This window comes from Echiichthys vipera, assembly GCF_963691815.1.
Source record: "Echiichthys vipera genome assembly, chromosome: 18".
Lineage (NCBI taxonomy): Eukaryota > Metazoa > Chordata > Actinopteri > Perciformes > Trachinidae > Echiichthys > Echiichthys vipera.
The window spans coordinates 16,732,495-16,754,229 of NC_139843.1; the positions used below are offsets into that span (position 1 = coordinate 16,732,495).

At 41.9% G+C, this 21,735-nt stretch overlaps 2 protein-coding genes across 5 annotated transcripts in view; one reads left to right on the forward strand and one right to left on the reverse strand.

Annotated features, from left to right (window-relative positions):
* The window catches only part of grid2ipb (glutamate receptor, ionotropic, delta 2 (Grid2) interacting protein, b), a gene marked incomplete at its 5' end in the record, with an annotated part of 37,021 nt that extends 26,172 nt beyond the window's left edge, over positions 1-10,849 (forward strand). The window contains 11 exons of the mRNA XM_083932547.1: positions 246-1,004; positions 1,208-1,360; positions 1,604-1,691; positions 2,408-2,485; positions 6,453-6,649; positions 6,804-6,959; positions 7,052-7,138; positions 7,220-7,349; positions 8,822-8,940; positions 9,573-9,737; positions 10,386-10,849. Of these exons, the coding sequence (XP_083788673.1) occupies positions 246-1,004; positions 1,208-1,360; positions 1,604-1,691; positions 2,408-2,485; positions 6,453-6,649; positions 6,804-6,959; positions 7,052-7,138; positions 7,220-7,349; positions 8,822-8,940; positions 9,573-9,737; positions 10,386-10,457 (2,004 nt within the window). The 3' untranslated portion in view covers positions 10,458-10,849. The remainder of the gene's footprint in view (positions 1-245; positions 1,005-1,207; positions 1,361-1,603; positions 1,692-2,407; positions 2,486-6,452; positions 6,650-6,803; positions 6,960-7,051; positions 7,139-7,219; positions 7,350-8,821; positions 8,941-9,572; positions 9,738-10,385) is intronic.
* A 4,251-nt stretch (positions 10,850-15,100) lies between these two features.
* Positions 15,101-21,735, reverse strand: part of arhgap17a (Rho GTPase activating protein 17a) — a 38,180-nt gene continuing 31,545 nt past the window's right edge. For 3 of the 4 annotated variants that reach the window (XM_083932748.1, XM_083932750.1, XM_083932747.1), the window contains 2 exons: positions 20,740-21,279; positions 15,101-17,839 (listed from right to left, as the gene is read on the reverse strand). In XM_083932748.1, coding sequence (XP_083788874.1) covers positions 17,649-17,839; positions 20,740-21,279 — 731 coding nt within the window. In that variant the 3' untranslated portion in view covers positions 15,101-17,648. Of the gene's footprint in view, positions 17,840-20,607; positions 20,631-20,739; positions 21,280-21,735 lie in introns of all 4 variants that reach the window. The other variant, XM_083932749.1, reaches the window with a different exon arrangement.

Genomic DNA, 21,735 nt, shown 5'->3' on the forward strand with positions numbered 1-21,735 from the left:
CATTTTACATTGCATTTCTTGTGTTCCATAACTAGATGAGTTGGAGTACTGATAATATTTAAGTGCATGTGTTTATTTTATTTTGTTACTTTTTATGGCTTTTCTGTCCCATAAGTAGGCAAAAAGCATTTTGATAAGCAGTTTAAACTAAAGCGCCTGAATGCATTCATTTTTATTCGTATTAAAGTATGTGAAGGTGAAAGTTGTGGTTATCAGGTGTGACGGTGCACCTCTCCTCCCTCCAGATGAGTTTCCAGGAGGACCAGGACCTGGGCTTCATGCCTCGGCAGCTCAGCAGTGGCAGCAGCGAGGATCACAGTAGCAGCGACGAGGCCTCCTCTCCCTCCTACTCTTCAGGATCTGAACCCATCCCGCCACCTCCCACCCAGAGCCCGCCGCCTCCCCCACCTTTCCAGGCTCTGATACCGCCCCCTGCTCAATTCACTGACACCCTTCCGCCAGTCCGCTTTTCCCCTGAGCACGTTCCCCGCAGCCGGATGCCCTTCCAGCCTCACCACCCCATCATCCCTCCGCCTCCGCCCCCTCCCAGGACCCTCCTGTCCTGCCGCTCTCCTCTACACAAAGTGCTCCCCACCAGAGACGAAGCGGAGAAAACTCAGCAGCGCTTCCAGGCCACCACCACCATCACCACCACCCGCCTCTCGCACGGCCACACCACCCTACGCTCCTCCCAGCCCTCCCGCCCCTGCTACCTCCCCCGGCAGCTCAGCCAGCCCCAGCCTATCCTCCATTCGTCCCCCCAGCCCTCCCCTCAGCCGCTGAGACCGAGCCAGCTCGTCCTCCAGAGGCACCACCAGCTCCACCACCAACACAGCTACCAGGGCCCGCTGCCGCCGTCCCTCCAGGATCACAGCTCATCCCAGTGTCAGAGCAAAGGCCCCACAGGCTCCTTGTTGCACTCGAAGCCTCCCGCCTCTCACTCCACCCTCCCGAGTCACACTAAAACCCATGAAACCCTGCGGCAGGAGCAGCAGTCACCACAGGTAATATCAGCATTTACAGTAGTTTCTGAACATGATGAGTGATACACATGTAAAAATGTTCTAGTAGAAACCCATAATACAAGTACGAACCTGAAAATTAGCCTTTTATGGGACCTTTATGTTTGGAGCTGTTGCATATGTACTATACAAGAACTATGTTTACCGAAATAAATAGTAAAAAAAGAAATGTTCTGATCTCCAAGGCACCACCGCCACCGCCTCCACCCCTGCCCCCACCCTGCGACCCACCTCCGCTTCCCAAGCCGGGCAACCACGCCTCAGACACCAACCAAATGAGTGTGAAGAGGCTGCGCTGGGAGCAGGTGGAGAACTCTGAAGGAACCATATGGGGCCAGGTGAGTCAATACATTAGTCTTTGATAAGTTGTGACTAAATAAAAAAAAAAAAACGACTGTCTGAAATATTACACACAGTAAATACAGTAAACAATAACATCACTTGTGATTCTTCCCACCATGGCTGTGAATTTTCTCACTCCTCCTACATTTCTGTTGTGTCTCTGATGAGTCACGGCAGAACACATCTCGAGTGTGTCTTTGAAGAGTACAGAGTCAGTTCTGTCCTTTTTCTATGTTTAGCTCGGAGAGGACTCGGACTACGACAAGCTCACTGACATGGTGAAGTACTTGGACCTTGACCTGCACTTCGGGACTCAGCGCCGATCCAGTAAGTATAGTTGTGCACGCGTGATGATCACCCTTTGTCAATCTGCATCGTCATAACATTTATTTACCTCACGCTTGATGTCATACACTGATAATGTCCTACCATATTTTATTTTTATTTTATTTTTTTTACAGTTTTCAGCCAAAGCAATGTGTTCTTGCGTTGACATTTCCTGTTTTGTTTGTACCTTCACAGTTTTGATCTTCTCCATAACGTGTTGTGGAGCTGCTCCATTCACCTATTCATCAAATCCATTCTCCATAAGGCACCATAACCCCCCTCCTCTCCTGTCCTGTCTTGACAGAGCTCAGTAATAACACAGCTCCGCCTGAATAAACACAACTTACTGTTATTTATTGTGGACCTCCCAGACGCTTTGGCCTCTGGTGACTCAAATGGCAGAGCTGTGTTATTAACTCATCAACCTGCCACATGTAGCCTGTGTGTGTGTGTGTGTGTGTGTGTGTGTGTGTGTGTGTGTGTGTGTGTGTGTGTGTGTGTGTGTGTGTGTGTGTGTGTGTGTGTGTGTGTGTGTGTGTGTGTGTGTGTGTGTGTGTGTGTGTGTGTGTGTGTGTGTGTGTGTGTGTGCGTGCGTGCGTGCGTGCGTGCGTGCGTGCGTGCGTGCGTGCGTGCGTGCGTGCGTGCGTGCGTGTATCCCCCGGTGCCTGGAGAACACATCCTTACACTGTTGTTAATATCATCAGTCTCTCCTCCAGAGCCAGCCTTCTTGCCAGAGAACTTAAAAAAGAAAGACGTGGTGGAGATTCTGTCTCATAAGAAAGCCTACAACGCCTGTGAGTACAACAAAAACACGGCCTCAGGGCACACCTAAAAAAAAAAGGTTGACGCTCAAGTGTGTGTGTGTTTTTTTTCCCGATTACCTTGAAACACTGTACGGACTCACTTAAATCTTAAGGTGCAAAACACTGACACAGTTTCGCTACATTGACTTGATGCACTTCTGCCAGATATGTTCTAAGACTGAGAGTGCCTACTAAACATTGGACTTCAGATAGACGTGCAGATCATGTCTATATTGGGTCCATCGGTCCATGACCAATTCTGGACATCTATTCGACCAAACTAGGTCCACTATTTGGACATCCAACCATGACCCAACATGGACGTTCATCATTTGACCTTTGAACTGGGTACATTTTTTGGACGTCATTTGTCAATGTACATGATGTGTTTTTTGTTTTTTTTGGGGTTATTTTACATTTTCCTGTTTTTCTTTAACTGGTTTATTTTGAATAATCAAGTTATTTATTTATGCATATATGTATTTTTGCATTTATCTGTTTTTTTTTTATTCGGAAATGCAATTTGTGGAAAATAATTTTATGGTAGCCTATCCACTTTATTATGACAGAGCTCGCTGAAAGTCAAATACTACAGGGCCAGAAAATGCAGGTCAGGAGCAACAAGCTAATGTTAGCGCCTCTGCTAGCAGCAAACAACCTGTTGCGTCATGATCGTTGTGTCACGGGGCACACTTCACCCACCTTGCCTCGTCTGAATGCTGTATGTTTGAGGTGGTGGTCGGAGGGGCCGTAGGCGCTGAATGGCAGGCGTAAGCGGCCTAGAAAAGTACCACGTTATTATGAAAGAGGTCGTCAAAAATTACAATAAATTTGATGTAGAAAAGACGTCCACAAACAACCACAGTTAGATTCTAAACAACCCTTACACAGAGGTCCCACAGACGTCAACATTGGACGTTTTGTAAATGTCGATAAAAGACGTCACCAGGCGTTAAAAAATAACCCCCCCAGTGGACCCAAATTGAACGTCCAAAAATAACATAGAAGATACGTCACTCTGACATCACATTCATCAGTGTGGTACATTTACAAACACTATGCAATCGTTGCAAATGCAGGTTACACTCACAGGTCGTGGCCAGTGGTGACATCATTGCAGTCATGACAACACTTGTCACACAAAGCTTTTGTATAGAAGCTGTCAGGAAACATATCACAGGAGGTTTGCTGAGGGTGAAAAGATGACCTGATGTGAAGAGTAAACAGACAAATATTTTGTTCATTATATTATATTCATCACTATTAAATGACTGCAGGTTTAAACTCGATGCACTGTGCTGAAAAAGAAGGTTGTTTGTCATTTTGCTGTCTTGACTGAGGTTTTTCTTTTTTTTAATCGCAGTATATTTTTAGACACCAGGGCCCCGTTTCTTCATATGCATCTTAACTAATTAAGGTTAACGCCAGGCGCAAATATACTTTATACGTAAATTCTCATTTTGGCTCGTTGAGCTCACTTTGTTAATCCTGGATAAATTATGTTGAATAAGCACTCTTATTTTTTAAATAAAGTTTGAAACCATGGCCAGTATTTATATGATTGCAGTTACATGAAGTGTTGGAAATCCTCCCAGCATGCACTTGGGCAATAGATACATTTATGTGTACCTGTAGTGTTACTGGTGTCATTTTGTTCTACATAGTGCTGCACAATGTTTCCACTCTTCCATCACTGGTAAACGCGACAGGTGGAGATTAACAATGAGCGTGAACGAGAGACATTTCAGTGAGAGTCAGAAGCCTATTGTGAGAATGAAACCTTAAAAAAATTCCTTTAAAAGCCCTCTTTAATTGTTCTCTCAACAAGCATGAACTATTTCCAGTTCTGCAATTAATTATTTAATAACGTTTAGTGTACAAATGAATGTCAGTTTACAGTAAATGCCATATATTCTATCTCAAGCTATATTTTGTTATTTATATGTCCTGTATAAGTATATGTAAGTCTTTATTATGACAACAAAATGCATAATGGAAATCATAATTATATCAACACTTTTTTATTGAAAATCAAAGAAAGAGAGCTGTTTGCATCTGCTCATGTATGGAATTCACGATCATGCTCCAGCGAACTGTCAATAATCCTGTACTTTTGACTTGCTGTATCGGTTTCTTGTTCTGCTGTAAAATGTTTTTCTTGCTGCCTTGTTTCTTCAGTTCAGTATTGAGTATGATGACGCCCTACTCCCCTACTTTCATCCTCCAATTTTTCTTCTTGTGAATAAATGTTCATGCTCTCGTGATGGAAATGTGTCTTCACTTGGTGATCCAAAGGCAAGAGGAACAACAGGCTCCACTTCACAATTAAAAAGAATGACCTTATTCTTCAAAATGTTGTACTGGGCTCTCTCTTAATTCATCTGTGGGACCGATCGTACACCGACAGCATCTAAACGTTTGACAGTAATGGAAGTGTGGAAACTTTTTGGAGCACAGTGTAGAACAAAATAACACCAGTAAAAATGCAGGAGCATATAAAATGGCCCTTATGTTGTTATGCTTATTCTATTACCCCATTGCATGCTGGGAGGCTTCCCAATACACCAAGCTCATGTAAATGCATGTTCAACACTTTTAAATGCTAATGGTTTCAATTCTACTCATTTTGCCTTTAATTCAAAATGAGAGCACACTGTTATTCAAGACAAATTCATCCAGGATTAACAAATAAATCCTCAATCTCAGCTCAAAGAAGCAACTTAGCTGGATGAGAATTAAAGGTCCCTTAGTGTGAAAAGTTACATTTCCAGGTCTTATTTTCTTATAAAACAGGTGGAGGTGCTGTATAAATACTGTGGAAGTATCAAAACACTCAATCCACAGAGAAATGCACACAGTCTGTATTCAGAAGCTGTGCCACAGTTGTGATGTCACAACTATACTATATATAAACGTAGAAAGTTCAGCTACAGCGCTGTTACATTCCCACCGGCTGCAATGACGGTACAGAGACGCGGAGAGCGCAAATAGAGAAGACCTGTTAACCCTGACCAATCAGAGCAGACTGGGCTTTTTCAGGAGGGGGTTTTAAAGAGACAGGTGCTCAAACAGAGCGTTTCAGACAGAGGGTGAATACAGGAATATGCAGACAGACAACATGCGAAAATGAATGTGTTTTTAACATTAAGGCATGAAAACATGTTCTATTAGAAACCCAAAATTCAAGCATAAACTTAAACATTTGCCTAATATGTCCCCTTTAATATAATAAAATGGGAAGTAACACAAGGTTAAAACACAGCAGTGAGTCATAAGTGGCAACTCTGCAACACTATGTATTTAATCTATTAGGAAATAACTACTGTACTTTTGATGAAAATCAATTTACAGCATTGATGGATGACGAAACATTCTATTTTAAAATACAATAGTGATTCAAATCGAGTGATAAACAAACAATGATGAAAAGGCATTTCGTGTGGAGAGGTTTTTTAATTTGAATCCAAGCTGTAAAATCTGTTAAAGGTCATTTAAGTTTCTGATGTTTACAGTGTGCGTTGTACATCTTCATTTTAGGATTCATTTCTACATGTTAAAATCTTGAATGCCTTGAATACAGTGAGTGCAAATAACATACTGTACATAAAAGACTATAAAAAGTGCTCTTTTTAATCAGTGTGCCCCTGTCATATCATGGAGGCTCTGCTAAATTATAGTGTGGCTAACGGGTTCATTTTTGTCTGCTATTATCACAATCATTTTTTTAGTTGGTTTGCTGTTGTTAATAGCAGGTTTATACTGACATGTTGTATTTAATTATCTAACATCACAGAAACATACGTAGTAAAGGATGTGAGCAATACACAGTGAGAAATTACACATCATGAATGTTTTATCTGCAGCGGGGAGCACGGTGATCCTCTTTGATGTATAAAAACAGAAGTAAATCTTTCATGTCTTCCCCCACCTCCTCCCTTCCTCCCCCTCCTCCCTGCAGCCATCCTCATCGCCCACCTGAAGCTCTCCACCACCGAGCTGCGTCAGATCTTGATGAACATGACCACCGACAGACTGGAGCCCGCTCACATCAAGCAGCTACTGCTCTACGCCCCGGATGAGGAGGAGGTCAAACAGTACGAGCAATTTGAGCAGGACCCGGCCAAACTGAGCGAGCCCGACCAGTTCATATTCCAGGTAAACTCTGGCATTTTCGACAGATTATCCTGTAAAAGGATTTTTTTTTCTTCACCTGTTCTTAAGTCATAAACACAGGAGAGAAAACCCATTAGATCCCAAGGCTTCTGTAAGATGGAATGATCTGAGTAAATGAGCGTTTTGTGTGTATCAGATGTTGACGGTGCCTGAGTATAAAACCCGTCTGCGGAGCCTCCACTTCAAGACGACCCTGCAGGAGAGGACGGAGGAGATGAAGGTGGCGTACGATTACATCTACAAGGCGTCGGTGGAGCTGAAGAACAGCAAGAAACTGGCTAAAATCCTGGAGGTAAACATCCAGAGCAGTTCAAAGGAATGAGAAGCAGCAAAAGTTTTTATATGTGGTAAATAGATATTAAGTGCTGTGTTTTATGCCCACAGTTTGTACTTGCTATGGGGAATTACCTGAACAACGGCCAGCCCAAGAGCCACAGGACAACCAGTTTTAAGATCAACTTCCTAACTGAGGTACAGCGTCGACGCATGCTCTTCATCCCTGTGATGTCCATCTTAACTTTTTCAGTAATTCTCTCCTTTTCTATCTTGCAGCTAAGCACAACTAAAACAGTGGATGGGAAATCCACCTTTCTCCACATTCTGGCCAAGTCTCTGTGCCAACACTTCCCTGAGCTGCTCAACTTTTCCAGAGACCTGACAACAGTGCCTCTGGCAGCCAAGGGTACGATGATGTTACAGCAGCAGAGCTCTTTTACTCCAATTTCCTTCCCAAAAAAAAAATAATTTAATTTGAGAATGTAGTCGTTCCCTCCTGTGAAATGCTTATTTGTACACAGTGTGCTGGGTTTCACTGCGGGGCAGGAAGACTTTGCTAAAAGCATCTAATTGAGTGTTGATTTGTGAATATAACATGTCAGGAAAGGGGGGGAGGAGGATGCAGGTGCGGACCCAGGGATTTCCACAAAGTCTTCCACAAATTCACAAAAGTGATAGATAGGAAGTTGGAGAAAAACAATAATGAAACTGTATAGAACTACTACAGGCTTCCTTAATGAAATAAAGCACTAGGATGATAAACTAAACCACAGAAACACAAAACCAAGATTGGCCCCGAGAGCGAGAGAATAAAAAACTAAAGGTAAAGGCACACACACACACACACACACACACACACACACACACACACACACACACACACACACACACACACACACACACACACACACACACACACACACACACACACACACACACACACACACACACAAAAACACACAGATCGGTGGAAACACCATGAAATACAGCTGAGTCAACAGAAAAAAACACACACATTAACTTTAAAATAACTGGCAGCACATGTAGAGTATTTCACACTGTATAAAGCCTAGTTGCAGGTGGATAGGCTATACTAATATAGGACTATACTGTTGGCACGCAGTTAAGTCTACATGTTTTTAATAACACGTTTAATTTTATAACTGCATCCGTCTGCAGGTGTTTCCGTTTGGCCGAAGTTGTGAAAAAGTTTTGTGCAAAGTTATGGCCTACAATTGTGAATTGAAAAAGTACATTCTGTTAGATACAATAATTTTTTGGATTAAAAAAATGATTACATACATATTTTCAGTCAAATTTGACCCTGATGAGATAGAAAGTAGTTGATGTGTGGATCTAACGTGATGCCAATAATGCTCTTGAATATCATCCTTTATTTCTTTTCTCACTTTATACATACAAACACATTAAGGCCTGCCATATTGTTCACAGTTTTTAAATAGCCCTCAATATTTTATATTTGAATATGCTAAACTTCCTTACAAATAAAAACAGTCCAGTTTACTTGATTAATGGCTGGTTATGCTGCCACTCGCTCTCTTCACGGAGGCTTCAAAACAAAACCTTTTCACGGTGCTCCACCTCCGTAAAGCCCGTCCTTTTCTTCCAAGAACCTTGTTTTGCCCGCCTTCGTCTGTGTCATTTTCCTCATGTCAGTCAGTCTACCGTCCTCGTTATGTAGCGTCCATATTCATGAGCTATTTAGCACATGTCATTTATGGTAGATTTAATGGTAAGATATAAATGAAGCCCCTGGTTGTTAAAAGTCTGATTTCCCTGCTCATTGAACCATGTATGGGTGTGTCATTAATGCGACTCTTTTAGTAACTGGTCACCTAATGTTTTCCACCTGTTCAGTGAACCAGAGGGCCATCACAGCAGAGCTGAGTGACCTTCACACCACCATCCTGGACATCAGGAAGTCCTGTCTGAAGATCCCACCCACCTCCGAGGACCACTTTGCCTCCGTCATGAGCGTACGCTAACAGTTTTAAATATAGAATACACATCAAACATAAAGCATTGCAAATATTTGTTCATGGAAGCTACCGATTGCTTATATTTTTTTCGTTGTCAAAGGAAAAGTTTAATATTTTGGGAAATGTGCTTAATAACTTTCTTGCGAGTTAAATGAGAAGATTAATATCACTCTCATATCTGAAGCTGGATCCATCAACCGGTTAGCTTAGCTTAGCATAAGGACTGTAAACGGGGGAAAACAGCTAGCCTGAAAGAAAGAAAATATATCTTGTTTTTTTTAATATGTACCAAAGCTGAAGTATAAAAATGACATTTAGTCTGCCACATAAACCTCTGTAAAAAGGTTTTAATGGGTTCTTCAAGGGGTTCTTCATCAATTTAGTGTTACACTTCCATAAAGTTGAGGAAGTTACAAGAGACATATTTTTAAAAGAACGGTAAGAATCAAAGAAACAGAGGCCGAGGTATCCCGACTTTCAGTCCCTGGTAACGCGCCACACCTCCAAAACTCTGGATACTACATTTCCCATGAAATGATGACAACATCTTTTATTTTCTGACAAGCAAACTGACTGTGTGTGAAATTCGGCAGTGTGTCTCTTTCATGTGTGACCTTTTGCACCCACAGAGCTTTCTGGAGAACAGCCACCCAGCTATCCAGTCTCTGGAGTCCCTGCAGACACGAGCGATGGAGGAGTTCTCCAAGGTGGCCTCCTTCTTCGGAGAGGACAGCAAGTCTGCCAATACGGAGTCCTTCTTTGCCATCTTTGCGGAGTTCATCGGCAAGTTTGAGGTGAGCGTACACTGTACTCGCTTCAACTGTGTCGATAGAAACAGCTAGGATCAATTCAATCACTGAACCAATCGGCTGTCGGTCTGACGATGATGTAGCCTCTGAGGGCAACAGCATATATTTCAGAGGTTCAAAGGCAATTTTGTAATCGGACTTTAAAAGCATTTTGTTTCTTTTATTACACAAGTCAAACATTTCTCCACACAATAATCAAACGTCGATACTTTTGGCCAAATCATTGTCATTGCATTCCGCCTCTTTTGCTCTCCACAAGGGGGGTCCACTCAAACATGACTGGTCTTAATACAGAAACCAGAACTCTTCCGATACCAAAGTTTTGTCCCGTTGCTACACATTCTGCATTCATCCGCAGATCTGTTTCTAGAGATTAGGATCACTTTGACTTGTTCCTGCAGATGAGCAGCTCATATTTTGATACATGCAGCAGGTGTTTGACAGATTCAAACCTCCAGAACAATTAGGTATTCAGCCGGTGCTCCCACACAGACTGACAGCAGCCTGCAGCTATAAAGTGATTAAACTGCAAAGTGCTGCCGTCTGTGGAATAACCAATCGTGCCCCGAATCTGAAAATAAAACGGTAAAATAAGTATAAATCACATGAGATTGTGGGTTTTTTTTCTTGCAGAGAGCTCTCAGTGAGACCCAGACCCCAGAAAACCCCAGAAGCCCCAGACTGTCTTCCCCTCTGGCCTGGTAGATGGATGTCCGGGCCAAACCGACAGGCCGGTCGTCTCCGTTTTCACTCTGCTCTCCACAACCAAAGTGCCAAGATCACACACAGAGAAGCCCAAACTAACCGGGGAACAGAGACCACGTCATCTATAGCAAACCGAATGGAAATACACTGTATCTATCTGTAGATAATCACAACAGCTAATGTGCTACATTACTGTTCTTTCAGGTGCTGGGTGGAGCAGGAACATTCAGGAACTCACGGCACACTGACAACTCAAACCGGTCTTTACTTTACTTACATCTAACACAAACAGAGGGTAAAAGATACATGATAGGAAGCATCCACGTCCATGTGAACGCCCCGCCGCACCTCGATGCTGCGTTACAATGAGATGTAAGTAATGAAAAACAACTGGTCTGGATATTTAGGTTACTTGCTATGTTTAATACATGACTATATAAAGTTTATATTTTCTATCAGATCATATTTAAAAATTGTAAAGATTAAGCGTAGATGTAGACTGACGACAGTTATGTAGAAGCGAGGTGAGTCACAAGTGTTGTTTAGTTAACCCGTACGGAGCCGGACAGTTCATACAGTAGAGCGGTCCACACACACTGCCTCCCATACACACACTGCCTCCCATACAGCATGACTGGAATTAGAAATATCACCGTGACTATAGAAAGGCATTATAGCCTTTTGAAATAGTCACTTCTTTGTTTTACAGCCTGAAATGTAATACATATAAAAAAAAAATACCATTGATCTACTGCTATCAATCTGAATTGAAATGGTTTTAATTCCTGTCTTTGAAATTTTCAGCTGCCATATGTGCAGTTTCAAAAAGTGGATTTTAAGTCACGTCAAAAAAGAAGAAATGAGGCGACTCAAATTAGAGTAAATATAAAAAAAAATATTTTTCAGCGTAATTTACACATTTCGCCTTACAACATTCAAGTAAATATTTTTTTTTCAAAATTTCTGGAAAATAAGAAATAACTGAAAAAGTAGAAAAGTGATGAGTCCCCAGATGTAATCCTTTGTGGAGGCACCTTTTGCTTTAATTACAGCCATCAGTCTGTTTGGATCTGTCTCTACCAGCTTTGTGCACCTAGACTGGTGAATATTTCCCCATTCTTCCTGCAGAACTGTTGGAGTTCAGTCAGATTCTGTGGTGAGCTGCGATGGACTGAAGTCCATCGACAGATGTTCTGTAGGATTCAGGTCAGGTCTCTAACTGGACCACTCTAGGACGTTCACTTTCCTGCCCTTTAGCCACTGTGTTGTTTTTATGGAGGTGTGTTTTGGGACAATTTTGGGACAATACTCTGAACGGTCCTCAGAGGGATAGTAAAAGCCTTTAAAATCTTTTTAGATCCTTCTCCTAACTTGTGCCTATCCACAACTTTCCAACCATGGTGAATTATTTGTGTTACCATGCACTAGGAAATGCATCCTCAAAGAACAGCTGATTTTATTCTGAAGTCAAATCAAAAACACCACAGTTGATGTCAGGTGGAGGCCAATTTACCAATCACTTTTCCAACCCTGCTATTCTGTTTTTAATTTCTTATTAATTGTGTAAATCAAGCTGGATTTATTTATTTATCTATTATCATTTCAGGCTGTAAAACAAAAAAGGTGACTATTTCAAAAGGGTATGATGACTTTCTATAGGCACTGTAGATATGATGTGCCCACAGTGTTGGTCTAGACTTACAGGTGTGGTCATCAAACCTACTGTGAATTTAAAGGGCATCTACTGTGGGAATTATAATATTGATAGAAAACAGGTTTCCTCTCCTTATACAGCGGATACAGTCAAAGGGATCCACACCCACCTCTGCTTAGCCTTTCCTTTGCATTTTAGATTTCAAAATGACTTTTCAGGATCACTTAGTCATTTCTTTTGAACAATGCTGTAAAGATTAGAAAAAAAAATATTAAAATTGAAATCAAATTCCATACCATTGATCTACTGCTATCCATCTGAATTGAAATGGTTTTAATTCCTGTCTTTGACATTTTCAGCTGCCATATGTGCAGTTTCAAAAAGTGGATTTTAAGTCAAGTCAAACAAGAAGAAATGAGGCAACTCAAATTAGAGTAAATTAGTGAAACTCGTGATACCAAAAAATCTAAATGAAAAAATCAAGCAAACAAGCCTCAAAGCCTCTAAGGTGTTTTCAGTTCATCAGGTTGATTCGACTTCTCAGGACTGTGTGGGTGTGTCTACTGTGATTGACTGACATCTTCCTGAGTCTCTTATTAGCTTTGTTTCACCTGTTAAGGCGTGACAAAGTACACCTTTATCATTCTTAAGATGGAGTGGTAGATGCACATTTATGACCTCATAAATCCCATCAAAGCCCCGCCCACCTTCAGGCCAGGCAGAGGTCTAATGAGCCAGAAGAACTGGAAACCCCTGTGTGGGTGTTCAGGGGCTTTAATGGAATCCATCAGACCCGTCTGCTTATATTCTTTGTTGCGTGATTCAAGAGATAAAAGCCCTCTATGACTAAATGTTCTGAATTTGTGAACTTTAAAAAGAAAAAGTGTGAGAAAAAGCCATTTTTTATGACTGAAATCCAAATCAAGTCAATTCAAATAGATGGTTTATTACTTCAATAATTCCAAATTCAGTGTTCATTTTGTATTCAGTGAGGATTAAGTCCCACGATTATGGATGAATTTGCTCATAGAAGTTCTATCATTTTGGCCTCACTAGGCTTCCATAATATTCAGCATAGATGACGATGAGCCACCTTACTGCTGGTAAACCTTTGGGCGGGTGGTTGTTGTCTAACTTTAGCTTCAGTGCCCGATACAAGTGTGATCAAGGATGAAGACGTTACGTTGTTGCTGCAGTGGCTAGGCTTCAGTCATCTCCGGCACCCAGTCCTGATCCTAAACACCTGCTGACATCCGTCCAATCAGTTTGCAGCACATGACCTGCCCTGCAGGTTTCAGGTTCACCCTGCTCCAGCACACCTGACCGTAACGATCTGCTCATTCTCAAGCAGGTGAAGCTCAGCAAGGGTGTGATGATCACTAGAATCTTTTATGACATACTATACTATGACTTTTTATGACCTTTAAATATTTTTTTCATTTTATTATAATGACTTTTGACATACTTTACTGTGACTTTTTATGACTTTTAAATTACTTTTTCATTTTATTATACTATGACTTTTTTGACAGTACACTATGACTTTTTTATGACTTTATGACTTTACAATGACTTTTTTGACATAGTATACTATGACTTTTAAATGACTTTCATTTTATTATACTATGACTTTGACATACTATACCACGACTTTTTATGACTTTAAAATTACTTTTTAATTTTATTACACTATGACTTTTGCGACGTATGACTTATGATTTTTTTTCAACGTACAACACTAGTGGTCTCGGACCCTGCTCCTGAAGAGCTACTCCAACACATCTACTGTAATGATCTGCACGTTTTCAGGCAGCTGAAGCTTGTCGAGGGTTCGATGACCATTATAATCAGATGTGTTCAAAGTTGGGCGATATCTAAAACATGCAGGGCGGTAGCTCTCCGGGGCCAGGGTTGGAGACCACTAGTATGAACAATAAGTGATTCTTCAGCCTGCGAGGATTCCCAAATTCATTCAATAACACATTTGGAAAACATCATTCAGAACAACTTTGACAGTGAGGGACACGCTGACTACATCAGAACATGGTGAAATTTGGCTTTTTAAAAAGTAAAATCATGTGTTTCGTAGAACGTGTGGGTGGAATGTCTTGTTTCTGTCGGTACAGAAAGACGAGAGGCAGCTTTAATGTGAAACGGCTGAGCTGTTTGCTTCTGGCAGCCAGGACCGCTAATAGCTCTGTATCCTGTCAAGTATCTCTAGTGAACACAGTGTGTGGCTGATGAATGAATGTCAAATGCATGTGGGAAAAAAAAAAAAAGAAAATCCTACTGTAAATGGTCATTTCCTGCTCTTCTGGTCGTCACGGTGATCTCCTGACTCATCCACAGTACAGTGTACCTGTAGCTGTGTTGTATTTATGTCGAGCGTTGATTGTAAATGTACAGTTTTTTCTGCTATGCACTGCTGGTCATTTTCCTTTTGTATCGTACGCTCGTGTGTCTTGGTTTATTTTCTTATTCAAGAGTGTCGTCAGGAAACGTACCATTTTATTTATTCTTCATGTGCAGCTTCAGTCAGGCTTACGAGGTGACTGGGATCTCGTAAAAAAATGCAATCCTAGCTGCTACTAGTGTGGTAAACGGTGTTTCTTGTCCAAATCAATTGCATGTTGGTGCAGTTAATGTATTAAGATGTGCAGCTGGTAGCATTTGCCCTCCCTGGATATTTAGGTTTGAAATAAATGCAGTTCTGTTGGTCTAGTTCTTTATTGGTTGCCTATTAACAGGCTCCCTTTTATAATTGTTTTCTATGTTTTCATGGGAGGTTTGCTCATCTTCTGGGATTGTTTGACCTTTTATCTTTTGTTCCAATGCTTTCAAATGAAGGACATGTTTTTTGACCTATAAAAATATCATGCTTGAAAGTGAAAAGAGGCCCCTGATGTTTATGTTTGTACACAAAAATATATAAACAATGAACAGATTTAAATAGTTTCTTCATATACTTTATTTTCTTTGGAAAGGGGGTATAACCAAGCATTCATATAACATGTTTTTATGTCATATTTAAGCTCACCAGACGGCATACATACAAAACTACGGAGCTTAAAATTGCAGCATTATCATTTCTAGTTTAATGGCGTTTGTTCGTCTTACAGAGAGTTGAGATACTGAGCTCTGTTGGTGCACGGGGATAAGGCAGCGAGGTACATGAGCAGAGAGAGGGAGGAGGGGATTGGAATGCTCCGTTGTCTCTGAAAAACAAAACTTTTTCAGGGCAACTGCAGCATCTGGGACTTTCTCCATTGGTACCATATTGGGTCAGTTCTCTGGGAACCACACGCGTCTGAGGCCAAAAAGCAAAGCTTACACGGAAAATACAACTTAAGCATTTTTTTCTCTCTTTTACCTGGCAAAATCTAACACCACGTCACTACTGAGGTTTCACAGCGCTACATGCCCTCAGCTCAGTGGGGAGAGACTGGAAAAAATTAAAATCCTCTTAACCAGTTCACTAGGAAACCACTCATTTGCCTGCGCTCAAGTGCAACATCAGCTTTTTATGCGTCTTTCTGTTCAGGCTGGCGAGAATTGTCCTTTCACTACATTCGCTCACACGCAGCCTGTTGTGTTTAATGTCCCCTTGTTAACACGGGAGAAAACACTACTGATCAATGGAAAAAAACAACAACAGAAAAGCTAAATACTGACTGTGTTCAGGCTGGGCGGTGGTTAACCCTGCTACTTCTGCTTATAAAACCCAAAGAAATCAACCATAACACATTTAAATACACAACCTTTGTGGAACATATACAGAACCATACGAGACTTCGATTACAGAGGGTCCAATCACCTTCCTTTTTTACGTCCCTGAAACATACTCGTTGCCAAGACAGCTTCTTGGAAAATACTGTAGTACTAGGAGCCAAGTATATCCTCCATACAGTAAATATATAATGCTTACTACGTGGTTCTTGGAGGAACCCATAAGGCATGATTTACATTTAAAGACTGCATTAATTACGTCAAGCCACAGGGAATGTGTGTTTTTAAATCGGTAAATAAATACAGGAGTGAGGGGGAGAAAAAGAAGGATAGAAAAGTCAAGTGTTTGAGACGACTGGAAACCTGCAGTCACCAGCTACACTTAAAGCAACAGATTTGGTTTCGACGTCACCTGCCGACCTCCCCCTCCCCGTGCTAAAATAGAAATACTTCTTTTATTTCTTGCTCTAAGGCCATTTTCCAAAACCTCACACCAAATTCCAAACGAGTCTTGTCAGTCCATATTCTGGCGTGGCCCCCCCAGTCAGTCCCCCCATGCTTCCTATTGCTCATTGTTGACACAGTTATCCGCGGCGTTCCTGGTAATCCAGTGGTCCTCTGCTGTTTGATTGTCTGGAGCTTGATCTGTAGGCAGCGGAGTATAAAGAAAAGCGGTGGCTTCGTGTCACAAGTCTCCCCTCGTGATCACATCCGGCACCATCATGGAAGTCAAGAGGACTCTGTCGGTAAATAATGGCTAGTAGCAGATTTAACAGCTCGACTTGAAATGAGCGAAACCTGAAGAGGAGTGTGGTTTTGTGGCTGGAGGGCCAAAATGAGTGATCTAATTTGGGGATTTGGCCTATTGCAGGGGCTGCAACTAACTGTTAACCTAAAAATCCAGTCACAATGACCCAAAACCCAGGTTTGTATATTCAAGTAGCTTGTTTTGGTGAACTTTCTCTTTAAAAAATGACTAATCAATTATCAAAATGGTTGCAGATGTATATAACATATATATATATATGGATTTTTGACTTTGGAACCCAACTAACGTAACTAATTTATGTTAATATGCATGTAGTTGCTGCTACAAATACTAGTTAATGTCACATACATTAGCTGGGCATACCGATTAAATGTGCTTTCAACAAGAAAACAAAGGTTTAGCCAATCGAGCGAGTTGGTTGCCCAGTTAAAACGCTGAGATTAAACACATAAATCCTCAGATGTATAAGTAAGGAAATAAGCAGCTCCCTGTCAAAGCATCGAGTAAGGGATATGTAGCTGTGTCAGAAGCAGTCTAATGTAGAACAAGGCGGTCGTTATTGAGATAATGACCTGTTCTCTCAACATGACCCTTCTAAACTACTAAATAGATCAATAATTTGACACAAAATATTGAAAGTTAGTAGGTTTTTCTTTTGCCGCAGCGGACGTTAAATTCACCTGACTTCTTTCTGCGGACTGATGGACGTGGTCTTCCAGTAAGAACTGAAGAAACATAGAATGAAGCCATCGACCAATCAGAATCGAGTATTCAACAAAGCTGTGTAATAATGTACATTAACCTTGTCGATTCAACACAATCACTATCATAGCCATTGTTTACCAAGAGCTGTGGACGTCCATCATGGATGCCAGAAGGTGCATTATGTCACATTTAGTCCTTCATACGGGCTGGACTGGGAGAGGATGAGGGCAGAGGAGGGCTGCAGATATGGGCTGGGACCAAACACGAGCAGACTAAATGAGTATTATGAGAGGAGAAGCATGAAGGCTACTGGACCAGAGCATGTCATCGTCTCCTCTTATAGGACAGTGCTCTCAGTGTCCAGGTCACAGTCTTTGAGAGGAGGCTGGCAAGAGGGGGAGAAGGAGGTGGTAGAGGAGGAGGTGGAGGAGGAGGAGGAGGAGGAGGAGGAGGCCGGCGCTGGCTGCTGGTCTACAGCGAGCTCAGGGACCAAAGCTCGACTCGGCCCTTTGAAAGACATCGCTGGGTCTAGAGAGTGAGACAAAAGACGAGGGAAAGAAGTCAGTGAAGAGCAAACAATGACAAGACTTTTACACGGAGGCCCTAAGAGGCAAGTGAGAATTTTTCTTTTTATGGAGATCTGTTTTCTTAGTCCGATTTGGTTTAAAACGACCGTTTTCTGTCAGTTTTCTGTTTTGGCAGGATAATGACTGCCACTCAGAAGAGGAAGTCTTGGCCCGGACGACCACTGGCTTCACTAAAAAGCCCAAAATATGGGCCATTGACTCCAGAGGCTAAATAGTCGTCAGACCGATAGCCGGTGGAAAAGTAGTACAACAAACACTTGCATGACAGAAAAAAAAAATTCCCCTACCAATACTTTTTTTTAATGTTTTCCCAGATTAAAAAAATAAATAACTTGATTTTGAATGATCCTTGCCAAACTTTTTTTTTACTTTTTTGTTCTTAAGTCATAAACACGCAAGAGAAAACAATTTAGATCAGCCTTAGAAAATGGCTTACCAGAAAAATAGAAATATTCTCACTTGCCTCTCTGGGCTTCCACACTTTTATGCTACAAATTAACTGAAAATCTTTATGTAAATATGATTTTTTTTAAATCAACTAGAAAAGACTGTTTCAGGTAGCCTTAGTGTTAGTAAGTAATGGTTAACATGTTTGTCATGCATGCAGGCATTCACACAGAACACGGCATACACATCCTCATAAGATAAATACACTAAGCCCATATTACACGAACAATGGCCGTAATCACAAACATGTGCAGCTCTGTCCTGGTGCATGAAAAACATTTAAAGCTGTTGCCATCCGATGCAGCTGTGTAATATTTTCCATAGCTTAAACAGCAGCAGGGACTCAGCAGTGGAACGGCAGCTCGGTCAGGGTGAACGTCTGAACGGCAGGTGGCGCCGTTTGGCCAGAGACTGTCAGCAGCAGTGAAGCAGCAAGCATTGATGGAAAATGTGAAGTGTGGTGTAACTGGAGTCTGGTGGAGCAGTTTTGTGTATTGTAGAGCAAATGGTGGCCGGTTAACATTTGAACACATGGTTTGACAGAGAGCTTAAACTTTGAATGTGTATGTTAGATGCTGATTTAGTTTCTCAACGTGTGCATCGTTAGTGCCAAGACGAGAACATGCATGTCAGAGTTAGTGACACGTGCCTGACGCTGGTTTTAAAACTCTCTACAATACAATAGCTACAATGACAAACATTGTAAAACACTTCACATTGACAAAAACAAACAAAAAAAACAAACAGGTAAACCCTCTGACGGCTGAGGTGTTTGAAAAGGACCCGTTTGTAAATTCAGTTCTGCCTGTGAAACCTGGATCGGGCCTCAGTTTCAAACCCCACAAGAGTTTCTGATGATGTTACATTCATGGGAATCAAGATGCGTGACTCATGATAAATGACAGCCCCAATGGAAGACACGTTATATGGTGGCGTTTTTTTTATCACTCAGCTTATTTCTGACATTTGTATGATGTTATGTTTAAGAAAACTAGTTTATGAACCCACTGGGGGGGGGGGGGGGGGGGGCAAGATCTTGCCAGTGTTCAGAGTATGTAAACTCATTTTTAAAAAAAGGGTGTAGCTTATTCCATTTAACTCGATCAGTCCGTGTACAGATGGGTAACAAATTAAAGGTCAAACTAACATTCCACCTGTTTTTATGTTCCTTCTCAAGTTGTACTTTAAAAAGAAACTGTCAAAATGTCACAAAACGATGATACACTTTGATGAGGTGGAAAAGACCTCATTGAACATCAAAACATCATCGTCGAATATTTCACCTTTCTGACCGTCCTTGAACGCATCATCTGTGACAAACGCTTCCTTCAGGAGACGTAAACGAGTCTCGTTGAAAATCTGGCCTTAAAGTGTTTGCACCAATCAGATCCTGTATCAAACCTTCAATTCTGCGCTCCTCAGCATCCCCGGGACAAACAGTCACCCAATACAAACTCAGTGAAACTTGAACTGAACTGCAGACTGTTTACACTGAGCAGAGGGGAGACGACAATAGAGGTTGTAAAAATGTGAATAGGTCAGTATGTAAAGCATGTGAAGCTTTTATTTTCCACCAAATATTGGTAACACTTGTGGGCACTAGAAAAAAAATGTTGTTTATACTGAAGCTTCATTTTTCCAGTTTTTGGAAAACAAACAATCAAAGAAATTTGACTTGTTTTTTCTTTTTTTATATCATTTTATGACATTATAACTGTTATACTTAACAAAAGCCAGTGAGATTTCCATACTACTAGCTATGAACGGCTCTTTCCACTATATTGCAGTGAAAAATGAGCCCACAGTGAGTAAAAATCCGACAAGAGATAAAAAAAAAATGAACAGCTTGGGGTTGAAAGGGTTAAAAGGACAAGTCTGGAGAAGTAGCGCTGTTTTTGATGCATCCAACTCGGAGTATTTTCTTAATGGTAGTGGATGGAATGCATAAATACACATTTTCTTTTGCTGTTTTTCTGAAAATTTGGTAAAAATGTGCGCTACATTTAGATGGAAACTTGACTAACTTGGATTTGTACCCTCATCTTTGTCCAATATGTGCATTTTGAATAGTGTTAGACACCAGAAACAGGTCCCTTAGTAAATAACCATCCAGCACAGTGATACACTGTGTGACTGTCGTCCATCAGGGCTACAGCAGGTACATGATATCTGATAGAGGCAGCAGGCAGAACAAAATGGCTGTGGTGAAGGGTATGATTTCTAGAGGCAAACAAAAAGATGCTGCTGGGTCAATTAACAAACCTCTCACAAGTGCCTTCTTTAACCTGTGGAGGTATTACAATACAATACAACACTGTTAGAAAGGGAGCATGTTCAGGGGTGAATTAATGATAAAAGTCAACAGGAAATAATCACAAGAGAGACTACGCTCACCCATCATCTTGTACGCAGTAGCACAGATCCCGTTGGTGTCACTGGCCAGTGTAGTGGGCTGGGGTGGTGGTGGGATGCTAGGTCTGTTCCGGGGTTTAGGCACGGGTCGCGGTCGGGGGAGGGAGCCCGTCTGGTAGGGAGATGGGGACGGAGGAGCTACGTCCTGGGTAATGGTGGAGGGCGTAGGGCTGTCTGGAGGGGTCGGAGTGCCTGGAGGTGAGGGGTCCGCGCTCTGCTGGTCCCCACCGGGCTGGCCGAGTGATGCGGGCTGCGTTGGGGGGCTCGCTTGTGACGGAGGCTCTGGAGGTGGGTGGCTGGGCGCTTGGATCGGGGGCTGGTTGCTGGAGTGGCGCCTGGGCGTGGCGCACGGCTGGAAGGATGGAGATGTGGGCGAGGTGGGTGAGTGGCTGGACAGGGGTCTGGGAGTGGGGCTGAGGGACTGGGATGAGCCTGAGGAGGGGGCGTGGTTCACTGAATTACAGGGCTGGCTGGGTGGAGGGTTCATGGGTTTGGGAGGGGCAGGAGCCTGCTTCTTGGTACCTGAAATGTGATGGTGAATCTTGTGATTATTGGTGGGAAAGAATAACACATAAACTGTCTGGCAGAACATCTGGAAATGTTACCAGAATCATGTTGCTTTACATACAAAGCCCCCACTCTAATAATAAACACCAGGAATCTGAGTGCAACCTGAAAAAAGGAAACAGTACATTGTTTCTACTGAACACTTCATAAGGTCTTAAGAGTTCATAAATGTACTGTAGGCTGAGGCTATATAACAACCTAGCAATGTCAGTCAAAATGCTTTAGAATCAATTCCCTATTTTAAAAGGAAGAGAGTGCACATGACGGTGCGGGGAAAATCCGAGCAGTTTGGCCTGGCAGCTACGTGCTGGACTAGCTGTGAGGGTGAGGGCAGCATGGATTAACTCAAAAGGAGGGATTAGTATTCTTAGGTTCTCATAAAAATGATAAAACATTTGAAGAGCTCTTTTG